The sequence below is a fragment of the Larimichthys crocea genome, chromosome VIII, assembly GCF_000972845.2.
Source record: "Larimichthys crocea isolate SSNF chromosome VIII, L_crocea_2.0, whole genome shotgun sequence".
Classification (NCBI taxonomy): Eukaryota; Metazoa; Chordata; class Actinopteri; family Sciaenidae; genus Larimichthys; species Larimichthys crocea.
The window spans coordinates 9,403,662-9,422,843 of record NC_040018.1 but is presented as its reverse complement, the minus strand read 5'-3'; the positions used below and the strand labels follow the sequence as shown (position 1 = coordinate 9,422,843).

At 42.3% G+C, this 19,182-nt stretch overlaps 1 protein-coding gene across 1 annotated transcript in view; it reads left to right on the top strand.

Annotated features, from left to right (window-relative positions):
- Positions 1-12,535, top strand: part of mmp15b (matrix metallopeptidase 15b) — a 28,307-nt gene extending 15,772 nt beyond the window's left edge. The window contains exons 7-10 of the mRNA XM_027281835.1: positions 516-654; positions 4,486-4,636; positions 5,264-5,382; positions 5,732-12,535. Of these exons, the coding sequence (XP_027137636.1) occupies positions 516-654; positions 4,486-4,636; positions 5,264-5,382; positions 5,732-6,240 (918 nt within the window). The 3' untranslated portion in view covers positions 6,241-12,535. The remainder of the gene's footprint in view (positions 1-515; positions 655-4,485; positions 4,637-5,263; positions 5,383-5,731) is intronic.
- Positions 12,536-19,182: the final 6,647 nt, after the last annotated feature.

The window sequence follows — 19,182 nt, the reverse complement described above, 5'->3', positions numbered from 1 at the left end:
GAAGTTAAAAGTGCTATCAGTGATTTCCCTTGTTTATTGCTGCTGATTTGACAATTAAAATCAAACAGTTATCTCACGGCAGGCTGTGATCAACAGTCAGAGAGCAATAAGGGGACGTGACAAAGCCACCAGAGTGGAGACCGACTATTATTAGCCGGCTACTGTTCCGCTATTGTTAGTTTATTGTACATGCTGGTATAGTTATTCTGCAGAGCTCAGTTTGCTTGACACAGTGACTATCGAGCATTACCACAGTGCTACCACACCTCAGTGGGAAAGCATCTATCTGTGCATCCTCGCTATCCTGCATGCACACTTCTGGTGCACAGGAATGTTTAAAAAAAAAGGGGAGAGAGAGCTATACTTAGAATGAGATATGAAAACATATGTTTTGAACTTATTTGGGCATAGGTTTACTCTGGATTTATTAGGAGGCTTTAAATCTCAGCTAGGAATGCAGAAAGGCAAAAAGAGCTCAGAACTATTGAGTCTATTTTTCATGTTGTCTCCCTCAGGGTCGTTGGTTCTGGCGGGTTCGTAAGAACAGGGTTCTGGATAACTACCCCATGCCCATCAGTCACTTCTGGAGAGGTCTGCCTGGAGACATAGACGCTGCCTACGAGAGGCACGACGGCAGGTTCGTCTTCTTTAAAGGTAAGCAGCAAACTCTCACACACACGCTCATCAACACACAACTCCCAGAATATGATCACTTCCTATATTTTTGATGTTCTTAAAGACAATTTGGTGGATTTGTTACCTTAGAACTCTTCTCCAGTACACCGTGTTTTATTGACTTACTGTTTTTGGCTCCCAGTCTGATGTTTGGCGAATAAAGAACGGTGTGCTGGAAAAGAGTTGTGCAGTGTTCGGTGTAAGTTGGATTCCCTTGTTTCATTCCTCCCAAAGTTAGAAATAGTTGGTTTTGCAACCCAAAACAAATATTGCATTTGCCCAAAGTGGTCAGTGATATGACTGAGGCACATGTTTTTGGCATACTAACAGCTCCAGGTGACTTGGAAAGAAGTCCATCATATAAATCAGCTGTTAATTGATTGTGTATTATTTATAACTCATTGGCCAGTACCTGTACTTGTTACCTTCCAGCCTCTAGGTTAGAGAAGACTGAATCACATTTAACACGAACAGAAACCTGCAATTATCATATTTTGAATGATATACACAAATTAAACCATTAATCTATTTCTCATTCCATATTATATCATAAAATACTCCTCATCCTCATTTCTTCATCCATACTCCATGTCTCTTGTTAAACAGCAGTCTGTCCGCTCTGTGACCATAGCATCCATGTTTCTGGTTCTTGTTTCTGTAAAAACAGGCCTGACCCTGTTCTAAATAATCTCTTTCTGGTGTTATCAGCTGTCACTTAGAGCATGACAGACTTCCAGCAGCAACAGCAGATTTGAAGAATGTACCCAGTATTGAAATGAAGCCGTCATACGGCATGCGGGGAAGAAACATACAATCTCTGTGTCACAACACTGCTGAGCTTCAGCGGCAACAATGACAAACAACAGTGTTTGGATTCAGCTTCCAGGGAAGCGACGCTGTTAACCCTGTCAGGCCAATACCCAATTATAGGTGGATCCTCCGGAGGCTGTAGTGCTGCAAAAGATCCGGATTTAATCGCGTCAGTCCGTCGCACATATGTAGCACTTTTTATCTTTATAGATTAGATACTGCAATTTTTTAATAGTGCAGGGTTCTTATCGCGAGCATATGGAACATGAGCACACCCTAACATGAGTATACTCTCCTGCATATAAATTCATCCACCATCTGGTCCCTCCTTTACAACCTGAATGTAGTTAAACTCCTCCGCGTCTTCACGCGTTCATATTCCAACAGTAAAACTGATTCTTGACCCGTATTTGTCTTCTGCGGATAATGCTGAAGATATACTGTATATGGCACATGATGTATTCTACATGCAGAGTATAAATCTCTTTTAGCACAGGTCATTATTTAGTCACTGAGAAGCAGCTTGTCTTTTATAACGGTGGATCGAGTTGTTGAATGAAAAAAGAAAGAAGTCCGTCTCTAATGCAGCCTGACTCTCGGAGCTACAGGCTTCTTCAGGGCAGCTGTTGATGATGAGGAGGATGATGTCACCGGTAAGCCTCTCAGTGTGACACTTGGCTGCAAGCCATTAGCGAAGAAAGAACAAGAGAAAGGAAGAGGAAGGGAAGAAGGAAGGAAGAAAGGGAGGAAGGACTGGCAGAGTGTGTGAAGGTCTAAGATCGATCCAATCAGATCAGACAGCTTCACTTTCTGTCAGCATGAAGACAGCAGTCCTTTCTCAGTCTGCTTGTGTTCTCATGGACTCGGATGCTTTGGGAGCTGACTGATTTTGAGGTAGACACGTATCCCAGCATGCATTTCATATTGAAGAAGTATAATAGCAGTGGACAATGAAACTACAGTCTACGCTACCCTTTGAGACAAGTTATTATGATCACTCCCTTCTCCCTGCTGTGCTGATCTGAGTGTTTGCTTAGACATCACACTGTACATATTATAAACTGACAGAACCTTTCCCGTCCGTCCTGGCTGACTGGACTTGTTATTCTCAAATGTAATTTTATTGTTATTATAGGTGATAAAGGTTCAAAATTGCTTTGAATTCACTTTGTTTTGTCTGATGTTCTGTCGGCTCTCCGCGGATGACCATTTGGTCCACAGCCATTTCCAGTGAAAACAGTATCATCTCAGTAAGCTGTGATAAAAATGAATCATTACACATGAACAAAAACAGAAGCAGTTGTCCGATGAAAACCTCTCCGCTTCAGATGATTTTGACTTTTTTCTATTTATGGAATTTAGAATCTTACTGACCAATGAAAAGATGTTTTGTCGCATCATGTATGTAAGATATATAAACTAAAATGGTAAAATAGTGTGTAAACATGAAGGACATCCTTGCTATTGATAGTTGTACCAGATGAGGTGGACAGAATAAGGAGGGTCGAGGCCCGGAACAACGTGAATCCACAATCCACTAGCGAAGAACACGCCATCGACAGACATGTTTGATTGATTCATTGTCAAAACAAAGATGGTGAACAAAGCTTGGATCTTTGATACTGCTGCATATAGACGGACCCCCTAGAGTAAGAAATTCTAGAAACCAAATGGGTCAGAATACAAGAAGACGTTGTTAGAGGAGTATTTATAGATATACCAGAAGAGACATGATTGATATTCCTGCTACTGAGACTGCTAAATAACTTCATCTAAAATATTTAAGAGTTCACTGATGACTGTGTAAACATAGATTTTCATTCCCGGTGCTAAATGTGTCTCATTACAGTGTTTTAGGTTCATTTTGTTGTAAATATACAGAACAGTGAGGATAAGAGGTTGTTACGGAGTGAAGTGAAGAGAAGTGAACTAGTGATGTCAACAGGCAAGACTGTATTCTTCAATTTTTCAACTTATCAACTATAATATATTGTGTTTTGAGAGAATCCAAGGGAGGATACATGTAATGGTTATAAATGGATGTGTGGATGGACTGATTGCACATCTAATATGGATTGGAAAGGATGGAAACATCAGAGACTTAAACAAATTCTCAGTACACTAACATTTTATCATTTAATCATCCACTTCTCTTAGACAGCTGTTGTATTATCCAGATGTTTCACAGCTGTTTTGGCCCCAAACAAGCCCGACTATGGAAACCACACCATTTTATCCCTTCAGAAAAACAACACAGTCACACAGCAGGAAGGATCAAATCTTTAGGTCTCTGAAGCGCTCCGGCGTAGTTAAGGAAAGTCGCGGAATAAGTCATGGGATTTTTACATCGGTACTGTGCGCCGCAGGAACCCTGGCGAGAGCATTGCGTCAACCACTTGTTCTCTCCAGATGCTGAGCATAGAGCTTTCATTTTTAAACGAGGAGCAAGGGGCCGGAGGTGGTTGGATGGATGGGTGTGGGTGAAAAGAGGGAGGGAAAAGAGGATTGAAGCCAAGAGGAGAGATGTAATGGTGCCAGGAGGAACGGAGTCCCCCTGTCTGACACAGTGAAAACTATAAAAGCCAGAAACCTGCTTTAGGCTGACATGAGACAAGCCGCTCCTAATGGATAATTACAAGCCAAACCCAAACTTCTCAGTCAGTGACGTCGTGCTCTGTTTTTTTTTTTGTTTTTTTTGATTGTCTGCCAACAAATCATTATTACGTTCACGTAATTTACAAGTGTGTATAAACGCTGGGTTGGTTTGTTCTTATTGCTCTCTTTATATTATTCATTCAATTTCAATTATTTAACATGTTTTGTGCCAGCAAATTCAATGCGTGCACTCAAGCAGTGTGGATGATTACATCTGTTCTTATGTGTATATGAGTCCATAAGAGTTTTGAGTGGGAGTGGATAGGGAATGTACAATGTATGCACCACAAATTATCCTCCTCTCCTCTCCTCTCCTCTCCTCTCCTCTCCTCTCCTCCTCATCAGGAAACAGATTCTGGCTTTTCAGGGAGGCTAACCTGGAATCGGGCTATCCACAGGAGCTGGTTGATTATGGCCGAGATATTCCCTACGACAGAATAGACACAGCCATCTGGTGGGAGCCATCCGGCTACACTTACATCTTTCAAGGAGACTGGTAATGTAGCCTTCGACCTGTCGGCATCACATAAAACCCTTCTCATTAGCCGGTGTATAAGCATAGTATATATTAGTATATCTATTGTTAGTTAGTATTGTTATTAGTTCTGAAAGTTCAGACTTCAGATTCAAAATTTGTTTTTTGTTTTTATTTCCAATTTATGGACTGAAATGACTGAAATCACATGAATAATGTAAGTAAGAGGTTCAAACATTGCTCTGTAATATGAAGCTGTGCAGAGTGCAGCAGCTGTATTTGCACAGCTCTTTGTTAACAAAGTTAGAAAGTTCTGTGAACACTTCAAACTCCATGAACTTGCTCCGCACTGCCGTGGAACAGAAATAACACAAGCGTATGCAGCGGTACCATATTTATGAAAATACTCAGGGAAATAATTACACTATAGGTCTGCAAATCCAATAAGCCCTCGCTAAAGCACAGCGGGACTGACTGACTTCAGGTTTGCTGGTGAATTTACCCGCAGAATAGATTTAAATGTTCTGTAGAAGCCGCGTTTTATACACACCATGCAGGTCCACCATGCACTGCACCGTGTTAGTCTGGTCTTTTCTTGTTTAGCGGGTTTATAAACACTACCATCATCTCCTCCGTCGCTGTCCGCAGGTACTGGCGCTTCAGCGAGCAGTCGCGCTCGGCTGACAGAGGCTACCCGAAACCAATCAGTGTCTGGGGATCGTCAGTGCCTTCGACTCCCAAGGGGGCCTTCCTCAGCGATGATGGGGGTGAGCTGAGACAAGACGAGTGGTTTGTGTGTGTGTGTGTGTGGGGGGGGCTGTGATAGACAGAGATAGGGCTGAAACAAAGAATCAGGGTGTGGTCATGCATTAATCAGGAGAATGGGGGTTAGGGATGGTGTGTGTGTTGGAATCTTCATGTGTGCTTTGCTTTGCTGTGCTTTGTTAAAGTGAAAATAGATAGTGATGTGTTTCCATTTCAACACATGATTTTGGATTAAAAAATTACTTTGAGTAAAAGTCATTTTCAAGTTTTTTTGAAGGAATACTTGAAAAAAAATTTTTTCACTCTCACTATCGTTGTAAACACGTCTCCTGCCGTCCTTCCCTTCTCCAGCGTACACGTACTTCTACAAAGGATCCAAGTACTGGAAGTTTGACAACCACCGCATGAAGAGCGAACCCGGCTACCCTAAGTCCATTCTCAGAGACTTCATGGGCTGCAACGTGGACCTGGACCCAGACAGAGACACGGACACCGACACAGGACGCAAGTACCCAGACATCAACCGCCCACCGTTCAACCCGGACGCAGGACATGACGGCGACAAGGGCAAAGACGGAACGGACGGCGGCGGGACGGACAAAGACGCGGGCAAAGGGACGGACAGCGACAAAGACGAAGACTACCGCGAGGGTCGCGAGGAGGAGACCAACGAGGTGGACGTGGTGCTGAAGGTGGACGACAGCCAGGAACGGACCATGAACATCCTGATGGTAACCATCCCACTGGTCCTGGTGCTGTGCATCCTGGGACTCATCTACGCCATCATCAACACGCTGCAGAGCAAAGGGGCACCGCGGCTGCTGGTGCACTGCAAGCGCTCACTGCAGGACTGGGTCTGACCCTTGACATTGGGGGGGACGCTGAACTTTGAACTTAAAATGGACATTAGACACCACCCTCCTCTAATCCAACCCTCCTCCCAGTGATCCATCTGTCAAGTCTCTGTGCTCAGTGGCTCCTGCAACTCATAGTACATGTGGTAGTAGATCCTATACTGTACTGATACACACACACACACACACCCACATGCATACACACACATCACCCTAACCTCCTCCTGACTCCCATGGTGCTCTACAATGCGTTGACTGTAGTCTATTTATATGAGAGAAGTTTGCACATTGTTTTTTTTTTCTCGTTATTTTTTATTTTGGTTAATTTTGTGTGACTTTTTGTTGTTTTGTTATTATTTCTAAACAGGAAGGCCCTTCTATTCTCTATCCCGTCTGTGCACCGCCCTCCTCCTCCTTCCCCTCATCTTAGTAGGGGCTTTTTTTTTTTTTTTCTCCACGCTGATAACTTGACATCTGCTTATGCCATCACACTTACAAAAGAAAGACATGGAAGGGTCAGAAAAGACAGAGCGATTTGTAGACGGACCACTATGCTTTGAGTAGGATTCAGTAGGGGTTCCTTCCTCCCCTCATCGTCTTATTCTTCATCTTCTCTACAGTGCAATATGTCATGGGGTGGGAGGTGGAGAGAAACAGGGTTTGGCCATAACAGATTTCACTGTAGTTTACATTAAGACGGGTTTTGAGGCCTGCCTGAGCCCAGATATGATCCTCCCTTTGCCTTCCTGTGATGGGGTTGAGGCCGTGGCTGTACCTCTGAAGGTTGGATCACAGTTTAGTTTGTTAGTTACACAAGCAGTGTTCTGGGTTTAAAGGATAATTCCAGTTTATTACTACTACCTTTATTTTTAACGGTAATTTTAATAGTAATAATAACATGCTCTCATCAAGTTAATTGCTGAGGTCCGGTAATGTGGCTTTAAACAAACTGAAGCCAGACTGTAAAATGACACGCCAAACCATCAACTGCAAACATGAAAAGATCCCGGGTTCTACTTTGACCTGCTGTGCTTGCCATAGTCGTGCACACACACAGCGTTCACACACAGTGAGGGATTACCCACTATCGTGGCGTGCTTACTTAAACACACTTACTCCAGATTAGATAATGAGTTTAACACAGGGGTCTGTTTAAAGGAATGACATTTTGAGAAATACACTAAACATCATTTTTTTGTGGACAAAATCTCACGACCATATGCTAAACACGAAGCTACAGCCAGCCGGCAATTAGCTTAGCTTAGCATTAAGACCTGAAGAGAGGGGATCAGTTAGCCTGACTGTGACAGCACCTTTAAAGTCTGTCACTCAACGTGGTATACCTTCTTTGTTTAAGTCATCCAAAATGTAGGTGTTAAAGGTCACCTCGAAGGGTAATTGCGGAACCCCCTCGTTTCACTCTCCCCCCTTCCTCGTGTGGTGGCGAGGGTGAAAGGAGAAACTATGGTGGCTGTGAAACTTGCAGAAAACGTACAAGGTCCTGTCTAGAGCCAGTAGTTGTTTGTCCGCTCTGGGCTTCTGTAGAAACATGGCGGGCTCCGTGGTAGAGGACCCAAAAAAAAGTGTCATTCTAAGGCAACTTAATGTTTCTCATTTTTAGGTTAATGAAAACATAGTTATGAATATTATATTTCATTTCTACCATACTTTAATTGGTAATACAGCCCCCTAAATCTGACACACTTTGCACAATAGAGCTTTAGACTGATCTGTTAGTCGTCCCCCCCCTCTTGCTTCCAGTCTTTAAGCTAACCAGCTGCTGGCTGTAGCTTCATAATATGTGCACCGAAAAGAGAGTGCTATCGATCTTTTCATCTAATTCTAAGAAAAAAAAAATCAAATAAGTGTATCTCAAAACGTCGAATAATTATGATTGATCGTGTTCCTCGTCCTGTCTGGCTTTGTCGTAGCCACTTTTTAACCATTTTTTCTCGGTATCAGCAATTACTCGAGCGAGTGTGAGTACAATGTTAGAACAAATAAAAGAGATGGCTATGAAAATAAGACCCAAGTTGCAATAAATAGTAATTATTCTTATTACTTTCCAATTAAATTCAGACTACCACTGCCCTGTTTTCTTTTTTTTATCTCGTGCTCACATAGTCGGGTCTACCTTCTTTCTCTTCCTTATTTGGAAAGCATTTAAAGACCTCTTAGGCTGAAAGGTAAAGTAAACAGACTTTAAAGATGACCTCTTCCCTCAGCTTTCATTTGTGTGGCTGGTTCTCAGAGAGCCTCCTTTCTGTCAACAGTGCTACAGAGGAGACAGACTAATGGTTGAGTTAAAAAGTCGTCTCACTGTGAAATAACATGAGGGGTGTGTGTGTTTGTGTGTGCGTGACATAAAACAAGGGAGAAACAAAGCAAAGCCACGGCCTTTAACTCCAGAAACAGGATGTAACACCACAAACGCAACACAGCAGTGGCAGGGTGTAGCTAATGTACCGTGCAGTTTCTAATGGACTTTTTACTGCTCGTGTTTTTTTTTTGAAAGGACGATTTTAGAACCTTCATTGATGACCCGTGGTCTATCTGTTGTAAATATAGCGTAGCTGTAAGCACCAGGGTGGGCTCTGGGGCCCGCGCAGGCTCATGTGAACGCAGACTAATCCTCTTCATTAAAAAACAGCAGGTGTGTGTGCAAATGCTGTTAACCCCGTACGACCCCTAAAGTAAACCTTGAACTCTCCCAAACCAAAACACTCCCCTCACCCGTTTCATCTCGCAACAACAGACATGGGAAGATGTCTGAAAAATGTCCACCCTAAATACTCATTATATCCACATTAAAGACCCGATCCAGTGTTTTTATACATTTTAGCTCATAGACAACCATTTTCAAATGCATGCCATGCATTTTACACGTATTGTCCTTATGGATCATGTCAAATTGAATGTCATTTTGAAAAAAAATTAACTACAAGTTGAAATCGTAGAAAAATGAGTGGAAACCAATGGCTGCCGTGGAAACAGATGAAAAATACAAGATGCAAGATAGCGTCCCTCTTTAAGATATTCAAAATGTCTCAGTGAGAGATTTGAAATGATCTCATCATTATTATTATTATAGAAAAAATTCAATTTTGAGTCCACCAACCAGCCTAAAATGAGAGAGCGTGTAGGAGTGGATGACTTCACAGTGTGACTTCAGATATGAATGGGAATGGGAAGGCTTATCTGTGGTAACACCGGCGAGTAAGCTGCCAGTCTGACCAGAGGGGGCTCAGCTCAGCTGGCTCAGGTTACACAGATGTGGACGGGGAGGGTGAGGAGCTGAGACAAGGGAAAGAAGGGGGGAGGAAGGCCTGACCTCGCCTCCCTGAGCTTGCAAAGTTTAGATCTCAGGAATAAGGAGGGGTGGGAAGAGAGAGAGAGAGAGGACTTTGATGGCTCTGTTCCACTGGCACCAGCTCATGTGACCCAAATTCTGCTGCTAGGGCAACAACAGTGCTAGCCAAAGAGGAAACTTAAGTTTACAGTAGGCGACAGTCCTTTTTTTTTTTTTTTAGGAATGCTTGCCTTAAGTGCTTTGCTTGCAGATGTGTATGTACCTCATGACTTGTTTTGAGGCAACATTATGTGAGATGTGGTATTCCCCTCTGGTTTCAGAGTGCATTTGTTATGATTCAATTACTTAAAAGATCCAAAACTAGCCAGACTTTGCTAACACTGGCCTCAAATCCTCCTCCTCCTTTTCTGAGCGGTTGACTTACTCCAGCAACAAGTAAAGCTTTCTGCCTGTCACGAAACCCTGTGCATCAGAGGGTTATATATGAGCCATTCTGTCCCTAAAATGTGATCCATTTTCACCAAAATCAGCCACATAGTCCATAGTTACAAGGCTTAAAGCTGCACAGTGCAAGGAACAGTCATGTGGCTGATGACAGCACCATCAAAATGATAGTGACAGTTATTTTAAGGTCGAAAAGTTACATAATGTTGCTTTAAAATCTCCATATTGGTTCCAATTGCGCGTCACTAGCAGTTTTTTTTTCCCACTTTGTCTTTCTTGTGTGTCACACTGTATGTTGACAGACAGCGCCGATACATAACACCGCTGTTCTGTTAGGCCCCTCCGGCTAGGTGAAGACAGGTTGAGGGGAGACACCTATGCGGATGGAGTTAACAGGACACCTGTACTGAAAGGAAGGAAAAAAAAAAAAGGAAGAGCATAATCAGCCGTCACCAGAAGTCTGGAGATCGATCTGTGGCCAGTCGATAACGGTTGCCAGGAAACGGTGTCCTGTGTCCATCGCTCACCTCCTCATCGTCAGGCTTGGGGAGGAGGAGGAGGGGGGGTTGGTTGGTTGGCGGACGCAACTAATCAACGTTAAAAGCACCCTCCCAACCCCCCTCTGCTCTCTCCTCTCTCCTGTCCTGCTCTTCCATCGGTCCTACAGGCACATCAATGAGTGCTTGGACAGCGTTAGCGTCTGGACAGGCTCAGAAAATGCCAACTCATTGCACTAGACACACCGTTGTGTATGGAGTGTGTCTTTACCAACACTCCCTTTTCTCCTTTATAACCTCCAACACAGGGAGAGCCCAGGGGGAGTTAACCACTTCAAAGCTTAAATAACCGCTTCAAAAAGTCGAGCGCACCTCAAGTGAGTTCGCCTCGCCCGAAATCACAATCTGGGTGAATCAGCAGTTTGAGAGATTCTCTGTAAGGTGACACGGACAGAGATTGAATTTAGTGGAGTTCATTGTCTCGGGACACCGAGCCCGAAGAGAAATATTGAAAGGTTAGGGCAGAAATCTGTCGAGGCTGATTGATGCTTTTGTGTTTGTGTCGAGGTGTTCAGTTAATCAGCTCTGCTCTCCATAAGCGAAGTCTGTTTTCTGACTGTAAATCTCTCCCCCACTCTCTCCCTCTCTCCCCCTCCCCTCCGCATACTCGGCCCAGCCCTCCAAGCCCAAGGGGATCATAATAACAACAATGGCCTTCTCTCTCTCACTCTCTCTCTCGCTTTCTTCTCCCCCTATTTACTCTCTCACTAATACACACACACACACACACACAAACACATTATTGTCTTCCCCCAACCTTACCTTCCTCCCCTCCTTCACCCATCTCCTCCCTCCTCACTTAGGAAACTAGTCCAGGCCAAGGTCCAGCCTCACACAACAGAGTCTGTTTTTAGATCAACCTCCTTGTTCAGCAACATTTAACACTGGGGAAGGATTCACTTAAAAACAGCGGACCTGTCAGGTCTTGAGTTTGGTGATGGCAGACTTGGCAAAGTTGCAAAGTTGTTGTTTTTTTTTTATTTTTTTATGTTAATGCCTTGTCTGGTTTTGAAGTGCAGGGCCTCGATGCAAAGTTTAGGTAAGGTTAGAGCTCGTCTGAGCTTTCATCTCTCTCAGGATGCGTTTCTGTAAACACTGCATGTTAAGCGTTCATTCAGCCCCGCTGTTTTGGCTCCAAGCGTGGGCTTTACTTTCTCTTTTTTTTATTTTTTTTATTATTTTATTTTAATGAACATCTCTGTTAAAGTCTCTACAGTCATTCAGAAGGCAGGTATTCTTCTAGCTGTGTCTGTGCACTTTTTGTCTTTCAGCTTCCTGCGGTCACTGTGTTTCCCCCGCACTTCCTAAAAGCTTAAAAAAAAAAAAAAAAGTCATTGCATCAGCCGTGTGCAAAGTCTGAACTGTACCGGGAAAAAGAGTAACACGATCAAAGCAGAAAAGAGAAAAAAAAAGAGAAATCTGACCGACGTGACGCTCAGTAACTGTTGTGTTTCATTTGAGTCAACTTTGTGGCTTATAATGGCTCGAGCACAGAGGATTGCGGGTTGTACAGTTACTCCTTTTTTCCCCCCCAGAGTGCATCACACCTTGCTCATTGAGCCCATCCACTCTGAAACCATTTTCAAATCACCATACGACTAAGTGAACTACTCACCGCTGGGGATGGAACAAAAAGGATGGCTGAAGAATGACTTTGAGGATCTGTGTCGTGGCTTCGTGCAGCGGGTGGGCTCTCGTTGTGCTCTGGACAGACCGCCGAGCGGCCCCGCTTAAGAAAACTGTTTTCATCCACTAACTGCAGCTACAGTAGAGAGTAGATTTTGTTGGATTCAGCCAGTTGTGTGCTGAACAATAATAGTGGAACTCGGCATCTCACACTTGAACTTCTCTTCATTACTACTTGAGTAATGATTCAGTTACATTATGAAAAGAAAACAAACAAACAAAACAAAAAAACATGACCATCATCCCTGGCTGGGATGAGATGGGAGAACAATACAAAAAAAAAAAGAAAAGAAAAGAAAAGAAAGCAGCAGTCAATCAAACGGATGAGTTTATTGTTCGTCTTATTTTGAATTTATTTTTGTGCATTTTTTCTCTCCGAACTTGATACGATGTTTTTGTTAATAACATTCCAGTTTTTTTTTTCTTGGATTGTTAGTATTTTGTTTGTTTTTTTTCTGTAGAAAATGTAAGATTTTATACATTTGTGTTGTTGTGTGTTCACCTCTAGTTGAGTGTGTTAACAAGCCATGCTGGACATGTACACATTAAAAATTGCTCTAAAAATATTTAAAGTTGTGTTGTTTTTTTTTAACGTTTTTTTTTTACACAGCACAATGCTTTCTGAAGTATGTAAAGAGAATCACAGCTCTGCACACATACAGTACACACACCCTCGGCTCCTTTCCTGCAGTGAGGTCACTGTCCATAGGGCCTTGCTTCCTGTCTCACACGGGACATGCAGCTGAGTGGCTTTATGGGCTATGGGAGGTGGGGAGAGAGGAGTCTGGCTAGTTGCCAGGAAACCACATGAGCAGGGAGGAAGTTAGCGAGCAGCTCGTAGAGCCTGTAAGAAACTAAGCAGGCCATAGTGTCATCACACTGACAGGAAGTTCATTGTTTGCAACACCGCAATGCTTTTTTTGGGGATGGATTTTATCCAAACACCAAAATTACAGAACAGAGATTGATGGCAGACTTTAATGAGATGTTTTTGTGACTTGGAGTAAGTTGTCTCCAAGACTGAAAATGAAGTGACACCTACTCACATCCCGTCGTAGGCGTAATTGGACAAAATTGATACCAAATGATAGTTATTTAGTCTCCGTCTGAGTCCTCGTGATCAATTAATGGAGCCTAGCTGAAGGCTGCAAGCTTTCAGTAGAAAGAAAAGGTAGTGCACTTAACAATGGGATGAGAAAAGCTGGAGAAGACGTTTGTCTGTTTGTCTGACAGATTTGTCCAACCCTGCCCAAACCATGTTTCTGAAATATCTGAACTTTAATACTGTCAAGAGATCCTGAAAAATACTAAAATAGTCCATCCACCATACATTAGTCATCTCTCAATGCTTTCCGCTTCCCTGTCTGTGGTGCCCAGGACATGCTAATTTGTTTCTACTGAAGATGTTAATATGACATGTATGTGGGACTGGCTGAAAATATGTTGTCCATGTACAGGGTAATGAAGAAACACTCAGTGCAGCAGCTCAGCTGTAGAATTTGACAGAAGAATCAGATAGTACATGAACAATGCTATTAATTGCTAGATTTTGGTCTTTTAATGTGATTTGTTAAATGTGAAAGTGCAGACTATCACTTGTCTTCAACTTTGACTTTCCATTCTTCCAAAAATTTTGATGTTCAAACATGTATTAATTGATTTTTTGGCCACCTGGGGGCAGCACAAAAGATTTTTAATACAGCACTGAAGAATGACGAACCTGTCAGCAAACAGTTGCCTAGACTTACCAAGTCCCCAGAAAAAGTGCCTGTCTTTGAAGCCGGTTTGACGTAGCGGCCAAAGTGTGTAATGACTATTATGACGTGATGCACACTGGCCCAGAATGACTTTTTCCTTTAACTTTCTATTGTGAAAGAAATGGTTGTAAAACGGTGGATACATATTTTTAAAGTCACAACCTCCATAAAATGACTCATTACACTATCAGAATATGTTCCCTTTGGTCCAATAACCTTTAGAAAGTCCAGGAGAGCCACAAGATTAAACCATTTTAGCAGGTGACCTGCTTGTGCTTGTTCTATAGGCCAGACAATGGAGAAGATCCAGATACCACTAAGCATAGGTGCTATAAAACTACACATACTATCTACACTAATCATGCTTCCATAGGAGTAAACGCAGCTGCGTTTTCAACATTTCCAGGATTCGTACATACAGCTAACACAGAGCAACATGAGAATTCATCTGGACTTCTTTGTTGGCCACCTGACCAGTGCAAGTTTAAACTTCTCTCTCCTTTTTGCTGTTTTCATCTCTACCAACTCCTGAGGGATGGCTGCTAAATGCTTCACTATGTTCACCAGCTAAATTGCTAAATGGCACACTAACTGTGTGAACCGGTTCTGCATTCCACTAAACCATCTTACTTAACTAAAATCCTCCGTTGTGAGGTGATGGGAACTGCGGAGGTGGGTGATAGGTATATGCAGACTTGTTGCTGCAACACAGTGTTTTGATATTGATAGTCATTTCAACCAACGTCAGTATGAAATATTGATTAGGACAGATTTAATGACTATGTACCTGTCCTAGGGCTGCTACAAAGTTTATCCTATCCAAGAAAAGTACTCTTTGTACTGAAACTTCCTAAAAGCATTGGCAACTACCAACATCTAGATTAAGTGCATGCATTTTTGCTGCTCTCATGTCAGATTATTGACTTGTTTAAGAAAATTAAACCCACAAACAGTGTACAAACCTTTCCCATTAATGACCTACTTTGAGATGCACTGTCAGCCATTAGGCTACATGTTGGACATACCTCTGTGCACTTTGTAAACACAGAACTTAAATGGTGCATGTCGTGTGTGCACATAGTGTTTGAGTATGTTGGCCTGCTTCGCACTGTGTTTACATGCTTTTAATGCTTTCCTGCTGTACGTGAAGTCTGAGTCTGGACAGGATCGTTGCTTGTTAAATGTATCTGCTACAGTTATCACCAGGTACACCCTGTGGAGTACTGTAATTAGTTGCAGTCATCTCTTTCCTCTGGGTAGAAAATGTACTGACTTTCAGTCCCATAACACACGTGCGTGCACACACACACACACAGTTAATCACTAACAGCTACTAATGGCTCAGCTGCAAATTTCTGACTGTGTTGAAGTTGAACCACCTGTTCAATACTTTTACAGTAATACACCTGTCGTGTACAAAGAGGCAGAGATCTGAATGTGAAATGACTGGTTTAGATTTAGTTTGTTATCACGGGAACTATCTACCACAGAAACGATAGTCAATATGAAAATGTGCAGGTCTGCGGGTTATCCAGAAAAAACCACAACGTTATCTCTAGAGAGTTAGTGTGTGGCTCCAGCAATGTCAGCCAGTCGATTCACCACTTTGGTTAGGACTAAAATATCTGCAAAGCAAATGATAATTCCCATCAGCCACAGCTGTATTTTGGGTTAAACAAATGGTAATTATACTTTATACTTGCTCAAACGTCAGCATGTTACCTCAAAGCACCACTGTGCCTATGGTTCTCAGAGACACTAGCATGACTGCAGAATCTTATGCTGTGTCTCTATTCGAATGTTACTGTTAGAACACTTTTACGTAGCATTTCTGGTGTAGTGTGCTGATTTCAGCAGGGTAGGCTTGTCTCAATTCGAGTACGGCCATTGTGCACTTAACAGAAAGGATGATGACAACTTTTTACCACTTTTTCTTCAAAGAACTACAACTGGGCAGAGCATTACTGCCAATATTTGCCTGCCAAAAATATAAAGCTTTTGTACATTGTAATATTAACCACCACCGGCTCAGCTTCAGCAGCTTCCTCAACTGCATTTTCACAATGTCGGTGGTCATTCCCTTCAGCTACGTAGACAAAATGGTGACCATTGAGGGTGAGAAGCACCCCTTTGAGTGAAGAGAGTGCACCATGCAGGTATTCACAGTACACTAAAAAATTGCCATAATTGACCATGTGAACAGTTAAATACTCAAAATACCAAATTCCAATGTTTTGAGCCAGACAAACTTACCTCCATGTCCGATGTCTGACATTTAGGTGGATACAGGTGGATTTTACAAAACGCAGTCAGATGCAGTTATCGTGTCTTTAAATCCTTGCTCCTTTAAATCCTCAGCTTTTTTCTCATTTATTTAAAGATTTTTTTGGTCTTTTCTGAGACAGCTGAATAGTGACAGGAGCCACAGGTCAGATTCAAACACTGGGCCGCTGCGGCAAGGACTGAGCCTTTGTACATGGGGCGGATGCTCTACTGACTCATTTTTTAAAAAATAAATGACGAAACATAAAAATTCCTAATTTTATTGCATACAGCATTCATTGTAAAAGAGTTTGGAGAAATGTATAATAGATCCACGCGGGAGTAAATGTGCTATAAATCCAAACGACTGCAACGTTCTCTTATTTTACTTTTCTCTGGGTGTAACATAACTTATTTAGATTAGCTGATTAGATGAGATGAAACTTTAATGAGAGCTCGGGGTGATCTGAGGCAGCAGATAATGGCATCCAACAAAGAAAAATATAGAGACTAGAGCAGATGAGCATCAATCAGTTCAATAAAACCATTCAAGCACACTGCAAACAGAGAAGAAGCATTTGGAATTTGAAACTAGATAAAGGCAATAGGCGTATGCTGAATGAAATATAAATGAAAGTACTGTATCAGACAATCAACATGTGTGTATAAGATGTTTTATATATCTGTTGTATAAATTCCTCATCATAAAAACACAGTTTCTATGTTTCCCCTTCTCTGTCACATCCTCCTTCCCTCCTTCACTTTTATTCTTTCTCTGTGAGGTAATGTTGAAGTAACATCTGGAGCTGTAATAGAGCTCGGTCCAGTTTGCTTTGGTGCTAGATTTGGCACACATCACCACAGCACAGGGTGTGGATATTCTGCAGGGCGACACGGGTTTACTAGTGTGATTGCCAGAGTTTTGGTTAGTGCACCACGATATAGAGATACTTCTTGTGTGTGTTCAGGCCATAACAAAGAAGGCTTTCAATTTAATTAAGTAAGTGATTTATTAAGGAGAACAGAATGAAGTATGGGTGTTGGGCTCTATGGCACTAACCTAAGACTAGATGTGGTGTGATAAGGCTAAACTAAGCACAATCAAACCAAACAAAATCAAGTGGCCTTCCAGGAGGGAGAGAGACATCTTGGAAGCAGATCTGTTTCCTGCTTTAATACAATTGCATCCAATAGAAATCAATGCTAGGCAAGCAGGAATTGCCACTACACTCAACAGTGATCAAGTTAAAAAGGTGGATTCACTTACAAATCCAGAAGAACATTTCTAGGATGAGCAGCAGCATAAAAAATACATCCATTCATCCATCCATTGTCTTCCACTGTTTTTGGGATGCGGTCATGATGGCAGCAGGTTAAGCAGGGTGTTTCAGCCTACCAATGTTTTCCAACTTACCATGGGGGATCCCAGGTCTGATGGGATATGTAGTGAGTTCTGGGTCTACCATGGGTTCTCCTGCCAGTTGAAGGTCCCCAAAAAACTTCAGGAGGAAGGTGCCAGGGTGGCATCCAAATCAGATGTCAGTTCACATCAGCTAGCTCCTAGTTCGCTTTCTCCAGATGTTCAAGCATCTCATCATATCTCCATCGGTGAGCCTACAGAGGAAACTAATTTCAGCTGCTTATATTGACGATCTCATTCTTTCTGTAACTACCCAAAGTTCATGGCCATAAGTGTGGATTAGAATGTAGATTGATTGTAAATTGAGAACTTTGGCTTCTGGTTCATCTCCCTCTTCACCACAACGGTCTAGTACACCATCTGCATTAATATTGACATCATCTCAGACTTTCTATTTACTATGACCCATTAACATGATCCACAGATACTTGGTCAGAAGCCCTGTTTGCACACAGCATCACCAAGAACTATGCCGGCACCCAACTTTAATGTGTCAGGGCAATCAGACAGTGGATCATTACATAAAAGTTTCTGTGTCATTCCTTTGAAGAGCAGGCCAACTGCCACTTTATGTAATTACTGCAATTTAGCCAAAGTTGAGACTTTTTACTCAGCATGTTCTTGTGTAAAATCAAATCCCCATGTGCTTGACCTTTTGTCAAGATGTCTAGCCCACTCAGCTGCTAAGGAAGCCCAGCTGGACACCAGTGTGCAACCACAAAACAACACCTGGATGTATTCACAGATCCCATCTGGACACAGAAGCATGCAACGACTGGCAATGTCCAAATGCAGGTGCATGAATACCTTAGAAATACAAGTGTGTATTTCTGAGGTGCCCACAAGTGGATGTCGACAGAACACATTATGTTCTGACAGTGATACAGATCTGTTTAGTCTGGTTATGAAATATATCCAAGATCTATCCACTATAAAGTGTAAAGATCTGTCCACTATAAAAGATAGATAGATCTATCTATAGATCTATCCACTTTATAGTAGATAGATCTATCCACTATAACGTGGATAGATCTGAGCAACAATGAAGCATGCTGCATTTGCTTCATTTGGAGAAGCATTTTATGAGGATCTCAACATCACACGGATAATGTTTATTCTAAATTATGATGATTATTGTCATCTTGCAGCAGCAAAAAACAGAGGATGTGTGCAGAAACACATCTGTAAAAACTCAAAACAATGAACATCACTGATACTGTCCATCTTTGTCGGTCGTGTTGTGGTCTAGTTGCTCCGGAAATGTGTCCACAAAACTTCCACAGTCAATCAGTTTCCTTTTCCTCAGAGAAAGTCCTGACCTCCACAGCAGCTGAATCCAAAAGACAAGCAAACTCCTCACTTCCCATAACCCCTCACGTTACGAACCTTTGACTTTGACAGACCCAGGAGAGATGAGACACAATGGCAAGATTAAATCTCTCTTATCCCTGTGAAGCTACTGTGCTCAGCATTAGGAGAATTAATAAATGATGCCCAATTTACAGTTTGGTT